The 27,637-nt window shown below is 35.8% G+C and overlaps 2 protein-coding genes across 2 annotated transcripts in view; both read left to right on the top strand.

Moving 5' to 3' along the window:
* LOC141389530 (uncharacterized) overlaps window positions 1-27,637 on the top strand; it is a 1,388,168-nt gene that overhangs the window by 648,589 nt on the left and 711,942 nt on the right. The window lies entirely within an intron of this gene.
* Osi11 (Osiris 11) lies at window positions 26,203-27,078 on the top strand. The gene has a single exon (XM_073963799.1). The coding sequence runs from the start codon at window positions 26,203-26,205 to the stop codon at window positions 27,076-27,078; it is 876 nt and encodes a 291-aa protein (XP_073819900.1).

The raw sequence follows: 27,637 nt of genomic DNA, 5'->3' as shown, positions 1-27,637 counted from the left end.
TCAAAAGATAAGTTCTACTAGTTCTACAATATTGCCTAAGACAGCAAGGCCAAATTCATAATCGTTTCTGAAATAAAGGCCCGATAAATGAAAAAACTGTAGTTTTAGTCCGGCTTAGATGAGGCCATAAAATACGAACTGGATCTGACAGGACAAACCCCTACTAGGGTTTTTGTAGTCTCAATATGTACTTTCAAAAAATACATACTAGAAGCTGATTGCATTTTCAGTGTTGCATAGTGTATTCGAAGAGTAAGGTCACCCCACGCACACGTTCTTCACTTGCCAGAACCATGTGCTGGAGATTGTTATATATATACTAGCTGACCCGGTCCGCGTTGCTGGCCCGTTTTTAGTTTTCCGTGTAAACATTTATAACCCATCTACATATTTATATATCTACACCTTTTCAGATTCAATTCGAATCATTTTAGTTGTAATTCGAAAATTCCATTTTTAATTCGTAACATTTTATTTGTAATTCAAGAAATGCATTTGTAATTCGAAACATTTCAATTGTAATTCAAATTATTCCATTTGTAATTCGAATTTATTTGTTTGTAATTTGAATTATTATATTTGTAATTCGAATTATTCCGGTTGTAATTTACTTATTTTACTTGTTATTCGAACTATATTATTTGTAATCCGAATTATTCAATTTTTTCATTTTTGTTTCTTTTCTTTTTATAAATTGGAATAACTCGAATTACAAATGGAATAATTTGAATTACAAATAGAATAGTCGAATTACAAATGGAATAATTTGAATTACAAATAGAATAATCGAATTACGAATAAAATGCTGCGATTTTCTAACCGAATTGACGTAACTATGCATTCTTCTTGAAACTTCATAAAATATTTTTTTTAGCAAAACTCTCATGTAATTGTATCTCCAGACTTAAAATAGAGAATTCTTTTAATTATACCCTCCACCTTAAAATGAAGGGTATAACTAACTTTTTGTTTCCGTTTGTAACACATTGATTTTTTTATCAGAATAAAAATGAGTTAATGTAGCGATGATCTTCAGCTGAAATCAAGATACAGCCCGCAATATTTAACATTGCACTTTGTAATGAATTTCTCCTAGGATGTTTGGTATTAGAAATGGGTTATACCGGTGCACGTTTTGATATAATCCCCATGCAACTGTACCACTCGATTTTCGGTATTCACCATTAAAAGGGATTTATTCTTAAGCATTCCCATTCTGTGTCCAGTTTTTGATAAAGCACCCGATGTTGGGTATTTGCAAGATTTTAGCCAATTTATTAAACTGAAATGCCTATAATTTGGTTTGTTGGTGTCCGTTGGGGGTCGTAAATACTCCAGCAGAGAATTGTCGCTACAGGTCCACTTTTTGATAAAGCTCCCATAGAACGGTACCTCATGATTTTCAATAGTAAAGAAGTTTTGTCTAATTTTCCCACCGAAATGGTTGTTTTTGGTCTCCGTCGGGGGTCGTAAACATATCTGCAGAGACTTGTCGGTATAAGTCCACGTTCTGATATAGCTACCATAGAACAGTTTGGAGGTTTTCCACCGTCATGGCTACAATTTGACATTCCAACATAGAATATTCGGTACATGTTTAGGTTTTTATATAGACTACATAGAACGGTACCTCCCGAATTTCAGTATATGCAAGGCTTTAGCCACATTATCCAACCGAAATGGCTAAAATCTGGTTTCAATATAAATTGTGGTGAATGGTAAAAAAGTTCGAACTTAACGCCGTTTTTACTTCTTGTAACAAAGTGCTGTTTCACTGAATACGTTAATATTTTAAGCTCCTAAACATGTAAACATCAGTGATTCATGAAAAATGAATTCAAAATGCTAGTTGAATTTATCTAGACTTTGCTGTATAAAAAACGTGATCTCGATTGAGTTATTCCAAGCAATGAAGTCAACGTTAAGGCGTGTTTGCAGTAAGAATAAAGTTTTCAAAAATTTGACGTAATCGCGGCATTCTGCTTCCAAAACACCCATTAATGGCAGAGGCCACCATTGCTGATGTATTGAATACTAATATGTATAATAATCTCTGAGATTTCGCGATTTGTTAAAACGCTATGTGGTGGAGGTCCCCCACCCACTCCATTTTCGGTATTCTCCCACCTTATGAACCCACACACAAAATGTCATCAAATTCGGTCCATCCGATTCGGAAGTTTTATTTAGAACATCATGCCAGTCTTAAAGAACTTGACATACATTTAGATAGAATATGGATACACCGCATTGTTGGTCCGTCGCTTTAGTGACCAATGCTATTTTTTTAGACGTTCTAGTTATTTAACCATCTTTAAACTTAGGTTTTGCCTGATTGCTCAATCGATTTTTTTGGAACTTCGGTCAAGTGACATTTAACATTATCGGGGTTGTACTCTATACCAAAATATGGGGTTGATTGCGCATTCCCACTTATTGAAGCCAGTGCTTATAGCGTTTTTGTAGTCACGCTTACTAAAATTAAGTATATTATCTATAATTATACAATTATGAAAAATTGGGCTGACCGCGATATCCCACTTCCGAGATGACCATTCAGGATCAAGACAATTATTAGCTTAGTATTGCAAGCAATTTTTAAACAATACGTTCAAAAATATCTTTGATTTCACGTTTTCTTAAAAAAATTTGTGGGGAAGGTACCCTGGTCATTCAACTGACCAGTATAAAAAATAGCTAAAAACCTATTCTCAGACCTAAAAACTCCATATACAAAATTTCGTGGAATTTGGTCCAGCGGTTTCGGAGGAGTTTAATTTCGAACATCATGGCAGACTCGAAGAATTTTATATATATATAGATTAGTTGCTGCATTTCACCAATTCGTCCATTAATTCTTGCAGATTTGAGATACTATTAGCTAGTATTGTAGTATCATCAGCGTATCGTATGTTATTGATGTATCTACCACCAATGGGTACACCTTTTGAAGTTTTATTGATTGATTCTTCGAAAATTTTTTCGGAGTATATATTAAACAGCAAAGGAGACAATATACATCCTTGTCTGACGCCTCTTGATATTAGGAGAGGTTCTGTGTTGTCTCCATCAATAGTAACTTGTGCGGATTGATACCAGTACAGATTTTTGATATATCGGACTTCTTTACTGTCAATCCCAATTGAGATAAGGATATCAATTAGTTTGTCGTGTTGGACTGTATCAAATGCTTTCTCATAGTCGACAAAGCATATGAAAACATCTTTCTGTACTTCTCGGCATTTTTGGATTATAATTTGCAGGGAAAGCAAGGCTTCACGAGTACCCATACCTTCTTTAAACCAAAATTGTGATATGCCCATTTATTTTTCGCATTTTGGATAAATTCTCTTGTGTATTATCCTAAGAAATATTTTTAAAGCATGGCTCATTAGACTTATTAGCCTGTAGTCATTGCATTTGGCGTAGCTTTTCTTGGGTAAGGTTACAAATTTTGATTTTAACCAATCTTGAGGATATATTCCTGTTTCATAAATCATATTAAAAAGTATCGTTAGTAGCTCAATATTGTTAGAGTCTATAAGTTTTAATATTTCTGATGGAATCTCATCAGGTCCCGGCGATTTTTTGTCCTGACAACCTCAAATATTAAATTACAGCTAGTTCCGTTAAACCTGTTAGCTAAAATCCTCAAAATATATGGGCGCTATACCAAAGCGTGGGCAGTTATAGCATATTTTCGAACTTGACCAGCCGATGGCAAAAATATACTCTGGTGCAAAAATGTAGCATTCTAGCCCAATTATTTTGTACGCCAGATTGATTACAAGAGACGGACGGGCATGGATATATCCACTCAGAATTTTATCCTGATCAAGAATATACACTTTAGAGAGTCTCAAGTTATTACTTTAATGCGTTACAAGCGGAAAAAAATTAATAAACCCACCACGCTATAATGGAAGGCATAAAAAGGGAACACATTTTGTAAATCTCAACCAATGTCAATATAATTTTCTTTTTTGGTGCTTAAAACACATAAAATCGGCCTAGAATATATATTGGATCTATGTCCCAATTCTGTCATGAATTCCAAATTTCATTGAAATTCGGCATATTCAGCGTGATTGGTGCATCAAATACATGAAATCGGCCGAAAATATATGTGAAAGCTATATTCAAATTTGAAACAATTTCAATAAAATTTGGCAAAATTTGTTCTAGACCTAATTCCGTCACACATTATAACTTTAATTGAAATTGGACATATATAGCGTGTTTGGTGCATAAGATCCATGAAATCGGCCGAAAATATATATGGGAGCTATATCCAAATATAAAGCGATTTCAATATAATTTGACTAATTTATTTCTAGGCCCATTTCCATCACACATTCCAAATTTCATTGAAATTGGACATACATAGAGTGTTTGGTGCAAAAAAAAAAAAAAAAGACATGAAATCGGCCGAAAATATATGTGGGAGCTATATCCAAATCTGAACCAATTTCAATATAATTTGGCAAATTTACTTCTAGGCCCAATTCCACCACACATTCCAATTTCTTATTTAGCAATGATGTAAACCTTATATTATACTTATATCACTGATAAAATAATTTTCATTACTACTATTTTTAATTAAAATGACGTGAGACATCTTGGCCAATTTCCCCTTGTTTTCAGAACTTTTTTGACAATATATCAGATTTAATATATGTTCAAAACAATGGATATATAAATAATCGCATATATTATTGGGTGTATCATTTATCAAATAACTCACAACCACAGTGAATGTTATGTAATTCAGTGATATCACTTCGGTAAGATCAAAGAAAGAATATACAATCGGATTCCCTTAGAAATATCTTAACAAAAAACTCCAAAAACATGTGTCTTCTTTTTTTTGGTCTTTTATCACGCGGTGTTTGAATAGGGTCAATTTTTCAATTTCGGAAATTTGGGTGTCCAATCGTTGTTATTTTCATAAAGCAGCCGAGCGTAGTTATTTCCCCAAAGATATTTTGGTGCCCAATCGTAGATCGTATAGTGGTTTTCTTGATAGAGAACTAATACTGATCAATAGCGAGTCTATCCATCATGAAATTGTAGCACCCAATCGTGGGTATGTAAATGACATATTTTGTCACCCAATCGTGAATCTGTCAATAGACTAATTTTGGCGTCCAATCGTCGAACTTCACTTTTAGAAACTCAGTTTTCCTACAGTGTATCTTCTCATAAATTGATCAGGAACAAGGAAAACTATGGCAACCAGTCTTGAATTCGTTTAAAATGAAATTCTGGCGTCCAATCCAAGGTATTCATAGACATACATTTTTTAGCAAAAATCCATAAACCCATTTTTTCCCAATCTACATTTTTCATACTCTCAGCCTTTAGTCAAAATGTGCCTCATCGAAATAATTATTTTAGGTGTTTGCAAGAAATATGTTTCAGAAAATTTGGAGTCGACTTAGCTATGTTCGTCCGTCTGGGTGGCTGCCTGTAGAGCACGATAACTCTCGAACAGATCAACCGATTCGGTCCAAAATTTGGGACATCTCATATTTTTCGTATATCGATAATTCGGACATCAATACTTTTTCCTATCTTGAGCATTAGATTTTCATTTATTTCATTGACGTTTTCGTTCTTTGCAATAGCAATTGGTTTGTAAATAAGAAAAATTAATTTTTTCAATGTTTTCGGCCCACATCTCGTCTTTCTGGCTAACCACTCTTCACTATTTGAATATGTCGAATGATTTTTCTATCCTTCAACCATCGCTGGCGGACAGGGATAGCCTAGTTCGATGTTGATTGTTCCTTTCCTCTAAAGGAATTAGTTCATTAGGCCTCCAATTAGTGAGAAAGTCCCTTGGAATTGTGTAATGTATTTCAATGATATTTTATCTAGAAATTTTTAACAGAACTTAACAACTACTTTTTTGATCGCTAACTTACTGACAAATTTCGTTAATTACCGAAATTATAAGCAATTTAATTGTTTGTCTTATTCGAAGGCTATAACATTTATATAATACAATAGCTTTTTTGTTTTGGACGACAGTTGCTGCTGTTCATAGAAATGGCTAACATACGAGTATATTCACCATATGAGTGCAGCTGAATTATTTATATCCTTAAAAATACTAGGAAATGTCACCTTAATTACGCTGGAATAGTAAAATGAAGAAGTAATTTTGGTTGCCAGGAAAGCTGCTTAAAATGGTCGCCACCCGTGATATTTGCTTAATATAAATTCGTTTACCTTAGATGTCAGGTTATTTTCTAGTAAACGTCTGATATTAATGATTTTAACTTGCAAAATTATCTGTTTTTATGACTACTCGGTAATCCGGACAATTCGATAATCCGGACATCGTATTTGGTCATTACCAAACTCCTACAAATCACGTTTAAACTCTGCTCTGAGTTTCAATTTTTTTTTAATAATTTTTATTTTGCCTTCGAAAGTTTAACTTCGACTTCGAATTAAACCGCGAATTTCGAATATTTTTGAAAACAAATTGCATACCCTTATAATTTGACATGTTCTTACTTCAAATCAAAATAGAACACTCGCGTTATTGAAAATGCAAAAATCGACTTTTTGCCTGAAAACCTGTCCAAATTCCCTATAGTGCAATGTAGTTAAATAATTCTCTGTAATACTTCCTCCAAATATATTACATATTTCTTGAAAAATTTAAAACAGTTAATAATGTTAATCAAAAATTAAAAAATGTGTAACATAAGCTAATATCCTATGGGAACGAAAATCATTTCGGGGTGGGGGCCGGGCCTCCGGGCATACAAAATCTACATTTTTTGGAGGTACCTCCGATCCTTAACTATATCTCTCGGATCAAGGCGGAATTTCAAAAATTAATATAGTCCATTTTACTTTCAGTCGAAGTTGCAATATAACCTCAAATTTTCGGGAGTATCTGTTCAGCCGTTTTTGAGTCCATAAATTACAAACAAACAAACAAAAGTACTAACATTTTTCTATTTTATATATAGATGCAATTTTAATGTATTCTGGGACCTATAATATAATGTTGTGACGAACAAATTTGTAAAATATTTTGATCTGATACGATCACATTTTATAGGAGAAGGGACCAATAAAAAGTTTTCGCTGGGGTTTTCCGAAAATTGGACACTGTGCCTCAGGAAAAACAGAGTGTCAATTGTCGACACTATACCTACCAATTCAATTGAAAAACGTGTTTCAAACCTTTAGACTACCTTAAATCTAACAGCTGCATTCTAGAGCCGTTATATTACATTCGCAAATATGATCAATCCCAGCAAAGAAAGTCCTCCCAAAAACATGGGTTTCGTAAGGGATTTTTGGCAGCCGTAACTACTCTCAAACTCCCTTACTTACTTACTTACTTAGCTGGCATTTTACAGAACATTTGTTCCATAAGCCGAACTAAGAAAAAATCTCCAATCCTCTCTGTTTGCTGCTGTATTTTCCCAATCTGGGATATGTAGCTTTGTGATATCTCGTTTCACTTGTTCGCTCCAACGAAGCTTTGGCCTTCCAGATCTGTGAGAACCTCCATGCGGTCCGTATTTATACGCCTTTTTAGCGGGTTCATCATCACTCATTCTTATAACATGACCTAGCCATCGCAATCGTTGTATCTCGATTCGTTCAACTATATTGATGTCATTGTATAGTTGATACAGCTCGATGTTCATACGACGCCGATATTCGCCGTCAACACAGATTGGCCCGTAGATCTTTCGAAGAATTTTTCTCTCAAACACACAAAGCACTGCCTTATCTGCTTGAGCAAGTACCCATGCTTCGGAACCATACATTAGCACGGGTAGTATCAGTGTTTTGTACAGTGTTATTTTTGTTTGACGAGAGGTGGCTTTATTCCTAAACTGCTTACTCAGCCCAAAGTAGCATCTGTTAGCCAACACTATTCTTCTTCGTATTTCACAACTGATGTTATTTGTTTATGGCGGTGCCGAGGTAGACGAAGTCCTTTACTACCTAAAAATTATAGGTACCAACATTCACAGATGGTGCGGTGTTTATGGACATATTACGCGTCGATACCATCAACTTGGTTTTTACGCCGTTTACTGCCAGACCAACTTTAGCAGATTCTCTTTCGACTTTTGCAAAGGTGTCAGTTACTTCCTTGACCTTCGCGTCTCGTATGACCTTTTCCAGCAGGATGTTGAATAGATCACACGACAGGCCGTCTCCTTGTCTGAAACCTCTTTTGGTAGTAAACTCTTCGGAGAGGTTCTTTCCTCTTTTTTAACTGAGGATCTCGTCTCAGTTAATGTCATTCTACAAAGTCGAATGAGCTTTGCAGGAATACCAAAATCAGACATGGCTTGGAACACCTTTGAACGTATAGGGCTGTCGAATGCTGCTTTATAATCGACGAAAAGATGGAAGGTGTCGATCTGCATTTCTTGGGTCTTTTCCAGGATTTGTCTCAAGGTAAATATCTGGTCAATGGTGGATTTGCCCGGTCTAAAGCCGCACTGATAGGGTCCAATAATTTCATTGACCATAGGCTTTAGTCTCTCACACAAAATGCCAGATACTATCTTATATGCAATAGGGAGCAGACTTATGCCCCTATAATTGGAGCACACAGTCTTATCACCCTTCTTGTGGACTGGACATAGGATGCTCACGTTCCAATCGTCGGGTACGCGTTCTTCCTGCCAGATGGTGCTAACTAGCTGATGCATACACCTTATCAGCGTGTCGCCTCCGGTTGAACAGTTAGGCTGGAGGCCATCTGCTCCTGCCGCCTTATTATTCTTCAGCCGGTTTATTGCTGTCCTTACCTCATCTTGGCTGGGCGGTATACATTCAATACCATCATCTGGGATTGGATCTGTGGTATCTTCGCCGTCTTCACTGCTATCGGATACCAACAGTTTGGAAAAATATTCTTTCCATATCCTGAGCACACTATCTGTATCAGTTACCAAATTACCTTGTTGATCTCTACAGGAGGATATTCCTGTACCAAAGCCATCAGTTTGATGCTTCACTCTTTGGTAGAATTTTCGGACTTCGTTCTGTCTCCTGTACATCTCCATTTGTTCACACTCCCTCTTTTCCATTTCTCTCTTTTTCCTGCGGAAAAGACGTTTCTCCTCTCTCCTTTTCTCCCGATACCTCTCTCGTGCGCTACGCGTTGCTACTGATTGTAAAGTAGCCCTATATGCCGCATTATTTTCTTCGGTAGCAGCACGGCACTCCTGGTCATACCACGGATTCTTTGGTGGAGGTCTCTGGTATCCAAGTACTGATTTTGCGGCTGTTTGCATGGAGTGGGCAATATTTTGCCATTGTGCTGATATGTTATCGGGACGAGAAGCGCTATCATTAAGCAATTGGGTCAGTTGAGTGGAATATGCTGTGGCTATCTGTTGTGTTTGCAGCTTGGCGATGTCCAACTTTCGTGTTGTGTCTGTCCGTGCTTTATTTGCAACGTTTAGACGGGTACGTACCTTTGCTGCAACGAGGTAATGGTCCGAATCTATGTTTGCTCCTCGGAACGATCGTACATCCAACACGCTCGATGAATGTCTTCCATCTATCACAACGTGATCAATTTGATTTATTGTTCTTTGGTCTGGAGACAGCCAAGTGCCCTTATGAATATCGAGATGCTTAAATCTGATACTGCTAACTACCATGTTTTTTGCCGCTGCGAAGTCTATCAGCCCCATTCCATTGTCTGATGTTTCACTATGTAGACTGAATTTCCCAAATGTTTGTCCAAAGATATTCTCCTTTCCAATTTTGGCATTAAAATCGCCTAGAACAATTTTAATGTCATGGGCAGGACAACGGTCATATGTTTCTTCTAAGCTCTCGTAGAATATATCTTTGGTCTGTTCGTCCTTGTCTTCGGTTGGGGCATGAGCGCAGATAAAGCTGATGTTGAAGAATTTTGCTTTAAATCGAATTGTAGCAAGTCTTTCATTCACTGGGGTGAAGCTGGAGACCAGATGTTTTAACCTCCGACCAACTACAAAACCGCAACCAAACTCATGCTTTGTGTCATGGCAGCTATAATACAGTGCGTCACCTTTAGGTGTTGTTGTGACATCTTTCCCAGTCCATCGTATTTCCTGTATGGCAGTAATAACGGCTTTGTACTTTCCAAGTACGTCTGCCAATGCGAAGATTGCACCTTCTCTATAAAGAGTGCGAACATTCCAGGTGCAGATTCGCAGATAATGGTCCTTAAAATGTTTGCGGGGTTCGTCAACTTTAGAGGGGTTTGTTTTTCTTTTCTTTCGTTTTTTCATAGTAGGCTGTTTTTTTCTAGGGGAGGGTTACTAACCCGACGCCCAAACCCAAGTTTTTAACGTTCTTATGGGTGAACGCGCGGCACATGTTAGCTCACTACCTTTAACGGGTGCTAAAGGCAGTTCCCCAGGTGACACCACGCTCAAACTCCCTTTCTTCCCCATTATTTTTACAAGGGCATGTCGCACTCAGTTTGTAGTTATTTTATGACCACTAGAATAACTAGTTATTCTGTGGCCACTAGAAGTTGAAAAGTAAGGTGAAAAAATTCTATTTTTAGAACAGTTGATGTAGAGAATTTGTTTTTAATTTCATCACACTTCTTACTTTTATTTTATTTCGCTGTCTGCCCGAATTGTAGCCACGAAACGTCTGATTTCTAGCCAAAGACACTACACACTAAGCCACGCACACGAATATTAAGGATTGCTTAAGAACTTAAATGTGCAGTACACATGTGCACCACGAACTGTTATTTTCTAATTAAAAAAAACTCGCGTGCCGGCGGTGAGCGTTGAACACACAACCGTAGGATTTATAGTCGGACACACACTCACTGTGCCACCGTCGTCATTACTTAGTGAGGAGTAAAGTAAGTAGGTTTACCTTGTCATTTTTTTAAGAAGTAACCCATTACTTGTCAGATTACATGTAATGCGAAAAGAAGCTTGTTTACATTACTTTGTAAAGGGTTACGTAATGACTACCGGATCCAAATTTTTGCTGGGATCCTTCCTTTTATTAAAATGCTGAAATTATTTTTCGTTTGGTTGTGTTTGCATTGCACCCTATGCGGTCCAACCATATTCAATCTTTAATTGGCAGCGAAAATCGTTTTTTAACGATTCAATAATAAATAGGCTTACGGGGATGTCTGAATTTATATAATTTTAGCACTGATGTCCTACATCGCATTTTCATAATTACACCTACTTATAACACTATGTACTACTTTTGTTTGTTTCTTTTATCTACAACTACTTTATTAAAACTAAATACAGTTTATGGTAAAAGTAAGGCAAAGAAGATGTGTTGTACTAACACAGACTAAATTGTATTTGCGTGACAGTATTACCCATTAATCTCGTACAAATCAAAACGTCAACTTTTGAACAAAATCAAAATATCAAATTACCATGAAACACATTTTATTAACACATGGTTAAGGCTCAAAATGGATTAAGGAGAAAATATACAATACCTACTTTTATTATATACATACACATGCATATGTAGATATATATGTGTTTATTTAGTTATTTATTTTGGAAATTATATAGCAACTCTCATAAATTGTCTTCAGAAATGAAGAAGAAAGTGGGTGTTTGTTTTTGCTTCGTTTAGAGAAACGATGCCCAAGAAAGTGTTACCAATTCGATATTGTTAATGAAATTCACGTGAAAACAACTACCGCTACAAGGTAACACAGCTAACAATCTAAAAAGCAGCGACGAAATGAAAAACTAAATTAATTACCAAGCAATAAAATATTGCAGTTTTAATTATTTGAAAAGATCGACCGACCGGCAGTTTAAGAAGCGGCAAGCAAGACCGGGTTTATTAAAAAGTGATGCACCAAATTGCCAACCATGCATTCAAATCTGTGGCTGCAAGAATTCCCCCATGACTGATAGAAGTGAAATATTTTGGAAAAAAAAACAATTATTTATTGTATGTGGTACACCATTTCCAAAATACAAACAAAATTAATGTTTGTTTAAACAAAATAATCATTTTATATAATATTTTAAATTGTATTCCCGAGGTTATTAACAATGATCTTTAAATCATATTGATCATAGTTGGTTGTCTCTTCCATTACTTTTATGTTTTAAATTAAAACAAGTAAGAGAGGGCTATAGTCGGACGGGCCGACCATGTGCTACCCTACACCACTACATATATGTATTAACTCATCGCGTATTAAAACCGTTTTAAAATTTGATTTTGCCTGGCTGGGGAATCGTTTTGAAAGAAGGTGGCAAAGCGAATCATACTGTAATGTATGTATAAAAATTCAATTAAAACGTTAGGGCAGCATGTAATACGCAACAATGCAACAACTGGGAATGGGAAAATGTGGTTCTCTACACATAACCCATTATATATTAAGCAGCAGTTCCGTTATCTAGCAGACACTTTATTGCAATTTTCATCGGGAAGATCAGTAGTTCTATTTTCATATGTAGTCTACTTTGCCGGTATATGCCCTCCAGGAAAAAATATAGACCAACAATATTTTTTTTGTATTTTTCATACAAATGTAATGGTTCATTTCACCCGCTAAATAATATCAGAACATCATCCAAAATTGTAGGCCTCTTCTTCGACCTAAACTCCCAACTCATGCAAAATTTCGTCATTTTTGAACTATAATTACGAGCTCTAGCGTATTCATCATTACACTACAAACAAATAAATATTAGGCTGTAACTCTGTTATCTTATCATGTACACCAACACAATTGACATCAATAGAAAGGTCAAGCGTTCCTCTTCCAAGTATAGCTTACTTGCAAGGAATGTATCTTCCAGGAAGAAAGATATAAGCTGTATACTAAAATTTTTCACAATTTTCACACAAAAGTTTTGGTCCATTTAACCCTCTAAATATTATCTGATCGCCATCTCAAATTGCAAGCTACTTCTTTGTCATATACTCTTACTTTATTTAAAATTTCGAGGCGATCAAAAAAAATAAAAATTATGTTTTTGGTCCATTTCACCCGCTAAATATTTCACGATCATCACCAATTAAAATAGCGATCTATTCTGATGTGAAACCGATCTCCATACCAAATTTCGTGACGATCGGTCCACACGGACGGACGGACGGACACACATCTCAAAATCGCTTTATCTTGCCGAGATATGAAGATTGGTATACCACATTGGGGGTCTCCGACGAATATTTCGCGGTGTTAGATGAATTTTTACCAAAACAAACTTATAATACCCCTTCCTCATAGTGGTGTATACAAATCAACGTCCTTAATTTTTTTAATTAATTCTCTTTCGAGTTGACGCCGGCAACCTTGACACTCAGTTGTCGGAGACCCAGGTTCGAATCCCAGCCTGGCTCATGCTGAAATTATTTTTTATTTTTGCCTTATTAAGGCGAAGGCCATTTATAGTGATATTTAATTAATTCTCTTTCGAGTTGAGCTGTTAGGCCTTTAGAGATACATTGAAAAATTAGGAGTCTACCGAAGTCCCACGCATCCAACCATTACACTACGTTTCACGGGTGGTAAATCCGATCTTCAGGTGTATTAGGATGTTGTTTTTGTGGCAGACGAAGGCAAAGCTTGGTAACTGGTATATATATCGAACTTCATTAGATAAATGTATATGCGAAATTATGTCAGTTAATTGAAACTCCAAACTTTTCCTATAGTCCTGCTTTGGTAATCCCATTTTTCAATGTTCACAAATACTATGGTAGGTTTTATTCCTACATCATTAGTAATTGCTCTTCTATATCAGAATTTTTACTAATTTTAAATCCTGCCTATTTCGAATTTATTTGGTTTCTCTAATAAAGCATTTATGTTGGCGATGATATATGTACTCGATTTTCGAAATATTGGAAAGTGTTTTATTTCACTTGCTTTGTTTAATATCTGTTTAGTTCAATCTAGTAACTAATTTTTATCACAGTTGTAGTTGACCAATCAAACCAAAACTTAGCACACTTTTAAGATTTGGATGACAATACATGAATATCAAACCCAAACCAATATGGGTCCATTTTTTCTATAGCCCCCATATAACGGTACCACCCGATTTCAAATATTTTGAGGATTTTATCTTCATTCTTAACCCAAACTTACTGTAACATGTCATTTGGAGTTCCCAATAGTACAGACACTTCCACACCAAGAATCGTGGATATAGTTCCAGGTGTTGGTATAAGGTATTTATCTACATTTTCGGTCAACATTGACTGTAATTTGGTTATGGTGTCCTCAGTGGTCAAAAAATTGTATTCACTAAAAAGTTAAAAACAAAAAATAAACTACAGTGTTTTATTTATAAATGCAATAAAAACTAGAAAATAATTGTTCGCTTGGCATCGAGTAGTACATATATTCTTCTTCTTGATGGAATCTCTCAAATAAAACGCTTGTATTTAAATTAACAAGTAAAAAAGTTAAGTTGGCCGGGACGATGTAAGCGACATTTTTTCGATTTTCGTTTTTCTACGGAAATCTATGAAGAAAATATTAAAACACACCATCTCCCAAATTTTTAGAACTCAGCCATGTACCGTTACGAAATTAGAGCAAAACCAATTTTGATGTAAGCGCCATTTTTGCTTTTTGTGTACATTTGTTTGTGACAGCGAATTGTCGCTTACATCAAATTGCACATTTACATACCATGTCGTTATTCAACTATATTACAAGAAATACGTTTTAATCTTATAATTCTTCGAATAAATACTTGCTATAAAATTAGTGTGCTTTGTTTTTAAATTGTAGATAAGAATTACTCTAAAAATTATTTGTTTCAAATAATTTTTTTTGATGTAACCGCCACTTCTCAAAGTAAAAGCCTGATTGCGTGACAGCGAAAAAGATGTAAGCGACACAAACTACCGTTATATTGAAGATATTCCACAATTTTTTTATTTTTTCAGTAAATAGGATTTAATAACAGAACTATACCAAATTTGAATAAACAATTTTGGTTATATCAAAAGTTATTCAATAAAAACCGTCTCCTGTAAAATTAGCTTTTTGTCGCTTACACCTTTTTCGCGGGAAGGGCTCGATATGGTGATCTGTCCAGTCGCTTTCGAGATAGAGTGGACACCGCAAGACGCTTTCCTAAAAACAGTGTCTTGTAGATGGTAATTTCCCACACAACTATGCAATATTTTGCAACAAAAAATTACCGAAGTTAGATCAAGATGTGTCTTTCCAGATGAAAAAAATATCTGTTTAAAAAGACTGGTACTTTTCTTGAAAAAAAATCATAAAAAATTATGTTTTTCGAGCTACTAGACAAGGTGTGACCCTTTATACAAAACTAATACAAATATAGTTTTAAGAGGATATTTAATAGCCTGTTTATATGATAGGTTTTATTTGGCTTAATCTTATTTATGAGGATTTATTTGACGTATACGCAATGGAATTGACATTTTAAACCCAGTGGCTTTATTAAATTTGGTTAGATATAAACATTAGGCCGGGGCGATTTGAAAACCTTAATGGGCCCTTCGCGTTTCTGATTCCTGGGATTGAACTGGACAAAAAAGTCCACTAGAGCAACGGTCTACGGTGAAAGCTTTGGAACGCTCCTTCAGGCAGTTTTGTCCCTGAGAAAGTGCAAACTTTTCGAAAAATGTCGATAAATCCACTGTGCTACAAAAGTTGGCCAGAAAAATATTCAAGCGTTCTGATAAAAAATTATATCGTGTTGGGATTAGAGGTGGGCGCGTGTCGTGCCGTGAGTAGTGCGTGCTCGTGCCTTCTCGAAAATCGCAGTGTTTGTGCGTGTCGTGCCGGAATAAATTTTTGGCCGTGCGTGATCGTGCTTTTTTCAAGACAAGATTTTGCACGACACGACCAAACACGATCTGCACTATGTGCCACGATCGTGCTAAATTTGTGTGCTCCCTTTAGAACAAGAATATAAAACTGACCGAAAAATTCACCAACTGTAGTTTTCCTAAAATTATTTGATTCGTTTTTGCAGTCTGGTACTTTTTGCCGTTTTGTTATGGACAAACAGAACAAAAAGATGATGTTTGTTTACCATTTGTTTTGTTCATGAGAGAGAAGCAAATACAACAAGTAAAAAGTCGTTAAGTTCGGCCGGGCCGAACTTTTTATACCCTCCACCATAAAATAGTCTTAATTAAAATGGAATAATTAGGGTCCTTTCACAATTTTAGGTGGAACAACTTTTCGACAAGGGATAGACTCCTACTGCCTCCCACTATTGCTTAAATTACACTGTGAACACAAATGTTGGGACAGAGATAATTCCTTTTGGAGATGAAAGCCCTTGGTTTGTGTATATTAAAAACCCCGAAGGACAGATGCGCCGTGAGTCGAACTTCGGCGTTATGGCGTGATGAAGTTTTTGCACGAGACCCTGTAAGCCATCATGAATTAGCATTATATCTTTGTTTGTTGTTTTTGTAGAGCACTTAAGCAACAGTGAACAAATATATAACGCTAATTCCTGATGGCCCACAGGGTCTCTAACAAAAATTTCATCACGCCATAACGCGGAAGTTCCACTCACGGCGGATCTGTCCTTCGGGGTTCATAATATACTCACCAAGGCCTTTCTTCCCCAAGAGGAATTTTCAGTGCCTCAGACTTTCACCTCTATCTTTTGCACAGTATTATCTAATCTAAAAAATGTTTCAGCTAGGGGAAAGGTACCACCTACGGGGCTATATCAAAGAGTCAACCTATCTTTAAATTTTTTGGCGGAAAAGTTTTATAGCTGCAGGGAATTTCAAGAGCCAAATTGAGGGTAGTTTCATCAAAACAATGTAGACCCTCAAAAATGGATCCATGTTGACGAATTTTAGTGAAGAAATTTCGTGACCACTAAAAATTCCCGAAAATCGGGAGGTACAATTTTATGGGGGATATACCAAAACATGGACATATATTGACGATTATTTTTGAATAGACAAAATTGTAGCTAAAATTCTCAAAATACCGATCATTACAGCTAATTCGGTTAAAAATTGCAGCTAAAATTCTCAAAATACCGAAAATCGGGAGATACCGTTATATGGGGGCTATACCAAAACATGGACCTATGTTGACGAAATTTCGTTGAAGATGTTTTATGACCACTGAGAACTTCAAATGTCAAATTACAGCTATTTCGGTTAAAACTGTAGCTAAAATTCTCAAAATACCGAATATCGGGAGGTACCGATATATGGGGGCTATACCAAAACATGGACCTATGTTGACGATGTTTGGTGGAGATATTTCATGACCACTGAGAACCTCAAATGGCAAATTACAGCTAGTTCGGTTAAAAATTGTAGCTTAAATTCTCAAAATACTGAAAATCGGGAGGTACCGATATATGGGGGCTATACCAAAACAGGGACCTATGTTGACGATGTTTCGTGGAGATGTTTCACGACCATTGAGAACCTCAAATGTCAAATTGCAGCTAGTTCGGTTAAGAATTGTAACTAAAATGCTCAAAATACCGAAAATCGGGAGGTACGATTATAAGTGGGCCATACCAAAACATGGACCTATGTTGACGATGTTTGGTGAAGATGTTTCATGACCAATGAGAACCCCAAATGTCAAATTGCAGATAGTTCGGTTAAAAATTGCAGCTAAAATTCTCAAAATACCGAAAATCGGGAGATACCGTTATATGGGGGCTATACCAAACCATGGACCTATGTTGACGATGTTTGGTGGAGATGTTTCTTGGCCACTGAGAACCTCAAATGTCAAATTGCAGATAGTTCGGTTACAAATTGTGGCTAAAATTCTCAAAATACCGAAAATCGGGAGGTACCGTTATATGAGGGCTATACCAAAACATAGACCTATGTTGACGATGTTTGGTGGAGATATTTCATGACCACTGAGAACCTCAAATGGCAAATTACAGCTAGTTCGGTTAAAAATTGTAGCTAAAATTCTCAAAATACCAAAAATCGGGAGGTACCGATATATGGGGCCTATACCAAAACATGGACCTATGTTGACGATGTTTGGTGGAGATGTTTCATGACCACTAAGAACCTCAAATGTAAAATTGCAGATAGTTCGGTTAAAAATTGTGGCTAAAATTCTCAAAATACCGAAAATCGGGAGGTACCCTTATATGGGGACTATACCAAAACATGGACCTATGCCCATGTCCTTTGGGATATAAGTTTGTTGATCACTAGGAACCCTAAGTGCCAAATAATAGCTAATTCGGTCCGCAAATGTGGCGAAGAACGTCAAAATACCTCAAATTCGGAGGTACCGTGTTATGGGGGCTATACGAAAGAGTGGACCGATATAGCCCATCTTCGAACTTGACCTGCCTATGGAAAAAAGACCCACGGATGCAAAATTTCAGCACTCTATCTCAATTATTGCGGACGCTAGAGTGATTACAACAGACGGACAGACGGACATGGCTAGATCGTCTTAGAATTTTATCCTGATCAAGAATATATATACTTTATAGGGTCGCAAATGATTAGTTCGATGTGTTACAAACGGAATGACAAACTTAATATACCCTCCATACTATGGTGGAGGGTATAAAAACAACTCAGCGGGTTACCGCAATATACTGTCTTTGAAAATCAGTTGTTTGTCGTACTAAATTTGATATTGAAGACAAGTTGGGAAATTCTGTATTTGTAACCGACAATGGTTCCAACGTTGTTTCGGATTTTAAAAGATTTAAACGTATAGCTTGCGCTTGCCACAATTTGAACTTAGTTATGGATAATGTTGTTGAAAAACATCCTCTTCACGAATTGGGAAAACTGATTGACTGCTCAAAAAATTGTCGAAAACGTTAAAACAAGATATAAGAACACGATGGGATTCAACATATATTATGCTTGGGAGCATATACCAAGTCCAGAATGAGATTAAGAGTATTTTGCTAGAAAGGAATGAGTTGGACCGTATATCTGACTTAAAGCTAGAACCTCTATTGGGTTTTCTCAAAATATGCAAAGAGTGTTCCGAAAAATTAAGCTCGGAAAAATACCCGACTATGGACATTATGGTCTGAAAAACGTTTGAAAGTTTGCTCAATTGATACCATTGACTCCCAATTCATGAAAGATTTGAAAGCTAAAATTAACAATTTGAAAGCAATGATTGTTTACATTGCTTAAACGCTTTGTACCAGCAATGACATATCTTATAAGGATGTTTTTATTTCCGCCATTTAAGGCGATGATTTCTTTATTAGAAGAAAAAATAAATGATAAAACTAATGTAAAAGCAATGTTACTTGATGTACAAAGTGAGAACATAGAGTGTTCTAAGTATAAGCAGGAAATTACAATGCCACATTTATACGAATTTTCAGAGTTTTTGGATCCAAATTCGGCAAAAAGACGAAAAATGGACAAGTCTCTAATTGATAAACAAATTGATACATATTTAGCGAGTGCCGCATCTAGCCAGACTGATGTTTTAAACTTTTGGAAAGAGTCTAATCTAAAATTTAAAAAAAAAAATAGCCAGGACAATTTTGGCTATACCCGTCAGCTCAACAACGAGCGAGAGATTTTTTCCACATCTGGAAATAATGTTTTTAAATAAGAATATGTGAATAGTAGTTTATAAGTAATTTTGCAATATGTATATTTTAGAAGCAGGGTTTCGGAGTCGGAGTCGGAGTCTATGAGTCGGTGTCGAGCAATTTTGCTGGATTCGGAGTCTGAGTCGAAAAAGATAACTCGACTCCGACTCCGGGCAATTTTTTTCTACATTATAGAAACATAACACTAAATTCGGCACACCAAAATTTTTCAAAAAACATTTTATATTTGAAAAGAAATCTATAAGAAAACATATAAGCGAACGGTAGTCAGAGGACGATTCACAGGATATTTACTATTCTTTGAAGTCTACACTTTTTCAACTCTATTTTGATTACAAAATTCATGGGGAAAATATTTTTTGGTCCAATTGATCCTTTAATTTTTTGCAAGCAAAAGTAAAGATCTATAACAATCGACTTATAATTGAACATTTCACGTCTTCTATATAAGTCCTACAAGTCTTCTGTCAGAAGACCTACTGGTCTTCTCACAAAGGTCTGCTGTTTTTTTTTTTTCATCTTATCTTTTGTACGAAATCATCCTTGTCTTCTATTAAAGGACCTGTTGGACTCCGTCGAAAGACGGATATCCTACTGAATACACTCTGACTCCAAATGGAAGTCCAGGTCTAGGGGTGAAAATCCGCTTTGGGAATGAAAGCCAATATTGAGTATATTAAGTAACCCAAAGGATCCCATAGCTGATATTTCTGAGTTATGACGTAACGATTTTTTTGAAAAAAATGCTTTATAGCTTTGTTTGACGATATTGGTTCATCATTTTGAGATGACATGTTTTCAGTTAAATATAATGAGGAATCTTTTTGTAGAAAATTTTGACCTTATAGCTCAGTTTCTTCCATGTCCGTTTTCTTCTTGAACTGAAAATGAAAAACAAAATATAATGAGGAATCTTTTTGTAGAAAATGTTGACCTTATAGCTCAGTTTCTTCCATGTCCGTTTTCTTCTTGAACTGAAAGTGAAAAACAAGACGGGATTTTCTACATGAAAAAATTCTACAAATATGTTATTCCGAGAATTTTATGTAGGTTCCAAAAAATCGATATGGCACTTTTTCACTGTCCCTTATAAATTTTACCCGTTCCTTTCTCAAAAAAATCGTATGTTTATGTATTTCGGTACATTTCGTATAAATTATTACCTATGTATGAAATACGGATGGTTATTATGATTTTTTTACAATTTGATATTCCTGTATCATATTTTGAAGAGCTTTTATATAAGATTAGATAAAATCTTTTTTATAAGATGATAAAAATGTAGTTAGGACATCAAAATCTAGAAACTCGTCGATCAAGTTTATTTTTCAATTTTTTTTGCACGCTTTATGATAAAAACAATCAGTTTTTTAACCAAGAAATTAAATTTTGACTTCTTCTGTCCAGCATTTCAGTAAAATCTAAAACTTGTTACAAAATGGATCTATATAGGACTAGATTTGTATGTCCTCGATAAGCCCACAAAATATATGACAAACGGTTTATAAGTATTATTTTTGGCACCACAAAACGCTTTTTTCAAAAAACTTCGCATACATTTTCAACAAAAAATTCAGAAAGCATATTAAGTTCTACACTTTCAAATGAAGAAAAAATTTACCAAAAAAGTTTCGTAGTTTCGTACGTTTCACGAAAAATGGCGTTTCAACTGGCGGTCATCATTAATGTTCTAGAAGCACTGTAAAATTTTGGCTTGCATCCATTTTAAAACCTGATCATGAATTGCTTATTATTTTCAAATATTTTGAAGGCATAAAGATTTTTGCACGTGGAAAAGTGCTTCCAGAACATAATCGGGAAAAAGGTAAAACTGACAAAAACTTTCTAAGTTGTATTTTGTTGCTATTTTTCAATATAAGATTCAGTACAAATAATATAAATATGAATTGTATTTCATATTTATTATTTTCTGTAGTTGAGAATTAATGAACATTTTAAAGAAAACAGATTTGCCTATATTGGCCCAAATATAGGAAAAAACTAAACATTTGTCCACATTTTATTCATTTTTAGTGGTATAGGAATTTGACTCGGAGTCGGAGCCGGAGTCGTGAAAAAAATTGGGCTGGAGTCGGAGTCGGAGTCGAGCCAAAAATTCCTCGACTCCGAAACCCTGTTTAGAAGTATACATATATGAATATTTTTTGAACAATTAACTGTACAACTATATGAATATCTCTTTTTTTGTAATTTCGTGCGTGAGTGTGCGTGTTCGTGCCTTCTTGAAAAACGCCGTGTTTGTGCGTGAATGTGCATAAAAATTTTGTTCCGTGTTTGTGCATGTTCGTGCCTAATTTTTTAGGCACGCGCTCATCTCTAGTTGGGATCCATGGACTACGACAATGCCTTTAGTTCGTTTTGTGTCACTTCGTTTTATTTTGTTATAACGGTAAAAGTAGTGAAAATCTGGCTACTTTTTCCACAACGGATTTCTATTGATCCTTCTTCATTTTAAAGGGGTGAATAATATCTTTCGGACAAGTTATTATTTTTTTAAATCTGTTAACAAGTGGCTAAGTTATAGTGGTTTAAGTCTGAAAACCCCACACATGAAAACTATAACTGAATTTCTCATAATTTTCCAAAAATATTTTTTTTTGTTTTGTTCAGTATTTATTTTGAAAATTGTGAGAAATTCAGTTATAGTTTTCTTGTGTGGGGTTTTCAGACTTAAACCACTATAACTTAGCCAACTAGAGTGATTACAACAGACGGACAGACGGACATGGCTAGATCGTCTTAGAACTGTATCCTGATGAAGAATATATATACTTTATAGGGTCGCAAATGATTAGTTTGATGTATTACAAACCAAAAACAAATTTAATATACTTTCCATACTATGGTGGAAGGTATAAGAATTGTGACAAAACTAAACGGCTAGTGTTTTATTTGAGAGATTCCATCATGGAGAATATACTGCTTGATGCAAAGCAAAAATGGTTTTCTAGCTTTTAGTGCATTTATAAGTAAAACACTGTAGCTTAATTTTCTTAAATTATTTTTATTGTTAACAAGATAGTACAATGTTGTAAAAACTAAAAACTAATGTTTTGTGGGACGATACATTTTAGCTTATAACAAATCGTTTGCAGTGCCTGTTGGGTTATGTTTTCTTTTGCTCGCTGATGCTGCATTGTCGTCCTCCCAAGGACTATCTGTACTGCTGTCGGATGAGTCAGAGCTACTTTTGGAACAATCAGGTATCGCTGATCTGGTAAGCGTGGTTACAGTCGCCTCTTTTCACTTGGGTGTGTGGATGGTATTGGCACAGCAGATTTGCCGCTCAAGTAGCCAATTTGCGCTCAACTTGCAGTTTGTAAAGATTATTATCCTCTTTACACATCTATTGGATGTGGCACATTTTGCCCGTATGAAAGTGTATATACCCTCGTTTGCATAGACGCTGAGGGCATAAAAATTTAAATCAGTTTCTGAGATTCACTTTAAGTCATAGCATTTCATTACTGGCTTCGATCTTCTGCTTCAATAAGACTGTGCAACGTTTCTATGGTGATCTTGGGCAATCACTTCGAACTGAGGATTTTTTGAAAGTACAGACCCAAACACGGCTAAATATTGAGTTTTTAAAGAAATTCGGGGCTATATCTCTGAAACCAATGCGAATCTTCTTCTGACCTCTGAAGCAAATTTGTAGATAAGAACAAGAATAAAATATTAGGAGAAATAATGAACTCGAAAAACTACATTTATTGCCTCAAATTTCAAAATATATGCAAAAATTCCATAATTTTTATACATTTCGCACCGTATCCCCAAAACCGTTAATTTTTTTCAATAGTTTCTTTTGGAAAAATATTCCCTGGAATGTTATACACAACTCTTCAGAACATGTCATTGTTGTAGAATGCCTCTATACCGTTGTTTTCAGTACATTTTCAACGACGATTTAATAAAAACGTGAAATCCGAAATGTGAGAATAAAGTGTTGGTGTGAACTGTGTTTGAAATAATACATGTTGTAAAAGATATGATGCAAAATACCGCTGAAACAACATGAAGTAAGCATTTAAGAGTTTCAGAATGTTCTAAAGAATTGTTGAGAACTTTATTTGGAAGATTTTTTTTGATGCCCTAGATGGAGTTTTTCCTATGTGGTTTCTTAAAAGGATAAGTTCTACTAGTTTAGGGCTACACTATTGCTAGAGACAGTAAGGTCAAATTCCTATTCGTTTCTGAGATAGAGGCATGATAAATGCAAAAGTGTAGATTTAGACCGATTTGGATGAGGCCATAAATCCGAACTGGATCTGAAAGGACAAAACCCTACTAGGGTTTTTGTAGTCTAAATATGTACTTTCAAAAAATCCATACTAGCAGCTGTTTGCATTTTCAGTGTTGCATAGAGTAATATCAAACCGTGTAAATTTTGCCTTGAAATGTTTCATATTCATACCCTTAGCCTTTAGGCTAAAGAGGGTATTTACACTTTGATACGACCAAAAATGTGTCTCATCGAAAAAATGGTTTTATACCCCAAGTATGTTTGTACGATATCCGTTTAAGACAATTTTGAGTAGATCTAGCAATGTCCGTCCGTCTGTCTGTCTCGAACAGATCAATCGATTCGGTTCAAATTTTGGGTATCGAAATATTTTGTCCAGATTCGATTTAAGTTCGAAGATGGGCTATATAGGTCCACTTCTTCAGGTACCTCCCCCACAAATGTTCAAAACTTGTGCGCACGATAACTCTTGTAGGGAATAACTGATTTGGTCCATACTTTGCACATCGTGTAATTTCTACCAAACTTAGATGAGGTTCCAATATGGACTCAATCGGTCCACTCCTTCGGGTACCTCCCACACAAAATTTCGGAAAAGTTCAGTTTAGGACCTGGTCTCAAATCGCTTTGAGTTTTATTTACGCAAGTTGTATTCGGTGTCCTCTATACGACGCTGTAAGTTTCATAAGGGCAAGTCCATACTTCCAGAGAAAATAGCCTGAAAGTTACAAAAAATCCTATGACACCGTATGTAGTGGTTGGAGCGCAAGATAACTCTCGAACGGATCTGCCGATTTGGTCCAAAATTTGGCTTTCGTAATATTTTTTCCAAATTTAGTTCAAATTCAAAGATGGATTATATAGGTCCACTCCTTCCGGTACCTCCCCCACAAAAGTTCATAAATGTTCGGAAAATTTGTGCGCACGATAACTCTTGAAGGGAGTAACCAATGTGGTCCATACTTTGCACATTATGAAATTTCTACCAGACTTAGATGAGGTTCCAATATGGACTCAATCGGTAAACTCCTTAGAGTACCTCCCACACAAAATTTCAGAAAAGTTCAGTTTAGGACCTGGTCTCGAATCGCCTTGTTTTTTGTTGTAACATCTTGTATTCACTGTGCCCTATACGAAGGTACAAGTTTCCTCAGGGGCAAGTCCATACTTCATGAGAAAATAGCCTTAAGGTTGAAAAACAAACCCTATGACACCATGTTTATGGGTGGAAGCGCAAGATAATTCTCGAACGAAAATGCCGATTCCGGCCAAAATTTGGACTTCGTAATATTGTTTTCAAACTTACTTTAAGTTCGTAGATAAGCCATATCGGTCCACTTTTTCAAGTACCTACCCCACAAAAGTTCAAAAATATTCGGAAAAATTTTCCGCACGATAACTCTTGATGGTAGTGACCGATGTGGTCCATACTTTACACATTCTCATAATATCTACCAGATATAGATCAGGTTCGAATATGGACTATATTTGTCCACTCCATCCCGTACCTCCAACACAAAATTTTGGATAAGTTCACTTTAAGACCTGCTATTGAATCACTTTGATTTTTGTTGAATCAACCTATATTCGCTGCCTCAATTACGATGGTAAAAGTTGTTTTAGGGGCAAGTCCATACTTCTTGAGAAAACAGCCCGAAGGGTGTAAAAACCCCCTATGGCACTTGCATGGTCTATGTCGGTCCATTCCTTTAAGTACCTTTTCCGCAAAATTTTTGAACTTTAATCCTAATAAACATTTTTGTCGGTTCATACGACCAAAATTTTGAAACCCCCTAAATACACAAGTTTTTTGTGAAAAAAGTGTTCCAATTTACACAGGCTGTGGGTATATCTCTGTCGGCAAAGCCGACTGATGCTTTTTTACTTGTTTTTAGAAATGGTGTTGCAATATTATTTTCATTTCTTTATTTAACATGCTCTGAATAGCCAATAATGCGCCGCAGTCTAGTTTAAAAGCAAAAACAGCAAAACATTAATGAATAGAAATGAAACAAAAGCACATTTGGAGGCATTAACAAGGTCCAGTAATTGTTGTCTAAAAGATCTACAACTCCACATTAGATAAAAACTTGAAGAAAATGTATAAATTTCTTAGCCATGCTAAGCCTGAAGATCAGTTGCATTTTGTAAAGAAATCGAAGTGGTGCGTTTGTGAATGGGGAAAAAGTGCAGAAGATAAAGTAATTTTAATTTCGACACAACGAAAAGTAAAAGCAAAGAGGATATTCCAATAAAAATAATAAGTTATTAATTATTCAAAAGACATTATATCCTGGAAATATGTGTTCAAAATTAATATATCTTTGGGCACTGATAGCAGTGGCCTTGAATAGTTCCAGTATGGCTGTTGATTTACCCATTATGACAACTACACACAGTGGGCGTGGCCTATTAACAGATAATGCCGTTTCACGGACTTTACATCATGTACTAAATCATTGCCTAAATCAAAATGATGTGCTGTGGTGTTTCAAAATACAGGGTGCAAAACTTCTGGGGCGTGCTTTAAAGTTCCAGAATATCAACATCATTGAAGGTGTTACGCTGATTAAGAAAAATGACAGCGAAGAGAGAACCGGTCGCTCTAATGTTTTGGATATGAAATTCAGCAACCGTGATCTAGAAAATCTTTCGTCAAAAAGTTTGGATTCCTTGCTAATGGAAAGGTGTACTTCCTTCATCAGATCACGGCAGTTGCAAGTTAATTTGCCTCGTCTCTTATCCTTTGGCAAGAATAATGTCCAGGACATAATACAATCGATCACAAATTTCTTTACAAGTACCACAGCAAAGGCCAATGAAGCTGCTGATGAAATTGTGGGTGGTGATGGTGTGGAGGAGGGTCGCAAGAAAAAGGATGACAAAAAATATCTAGGCCCCTTTATTGCGGCTGTAATGTTAAAAGCAGCCATTCTAAAAATGGCATATCATTCAATAGCCATTGTGGCTGGTAAGGCATTGATTGTGGGCAAAATTGCTCTGATCATCAGTGCCATAATTGGTCTTAAGAAACTGGTGTCGGGTGAGGGTGGTGAAAAGACCACCTATGAAATTGTCAAGCATCCACAAGTTCAACAAAGTCACACATATTCTTCAAGTCACCAGAATGAATACGAAGGTGGTGGTCATGAAAGTGGTTCCTATCATCGCAGCATGGACGATGAGATGATGATGCAGGATAAGGCCTACAATGCATGGGTGCCAACAACATCGTAAAGCCCTCATACACACATCTAGCCAGGAACCACAACTGATTTTGAAATTACATTTACGTGTGGAGATGGAGAGCGAGGTTGAGTGATGTCACGCAAACTGGTGAAAGTTTCCACCCTCCCCCCAAACTGCCACCATCAAACTACAGCCACTTGTCTACCAAAGATTTTTTATTTACTTATCAACCCTAGAAACATTTAAAACAAATTTAAGCCACAAACCAAGTGAAACGCCTTATCGGCACTCATACATACCATATCCAAGAATTATTTAAGCATAACGGAGTGGCATGATAGCTACCACTCAAATTTCTCCAAGATGCAACCAACCTGAAATATACAACAAATTTGTAACCCACATTCTTACCTTTTATTGAGATAACGAAGCAGAAGACAATAACATGAGAACCACATTTGTTGTATTTTTAAATTAATATTTCGTTTATTATTTTATTTTAATTATTTATTAAGTCGAGTCGAATGAAAAAAGTCAACAGATTTGAACATTTTAGTTTATAAGTTCGAGTGTATTTGTACAATCAATAATTACAAATAAAAATTGT

Source organism: Musca autumnalis, unplaced genomic scaffold (assembly GCF_047663935.1).
Source record: "Musca autumnalis isolate F117 unplaced genomic scaffold, ASM4766393v1 scaffold_1, whole genome shotgun sequence".
Lineage (NCBI taxonomy): Eukaryota > Metazoa > Arthropoda > Insecta > Diptera > Muscidae > Musca > Musca autumnalis.
This window is presented reverse-complemented; position numbering and strand designations above follow the sequence as displayed.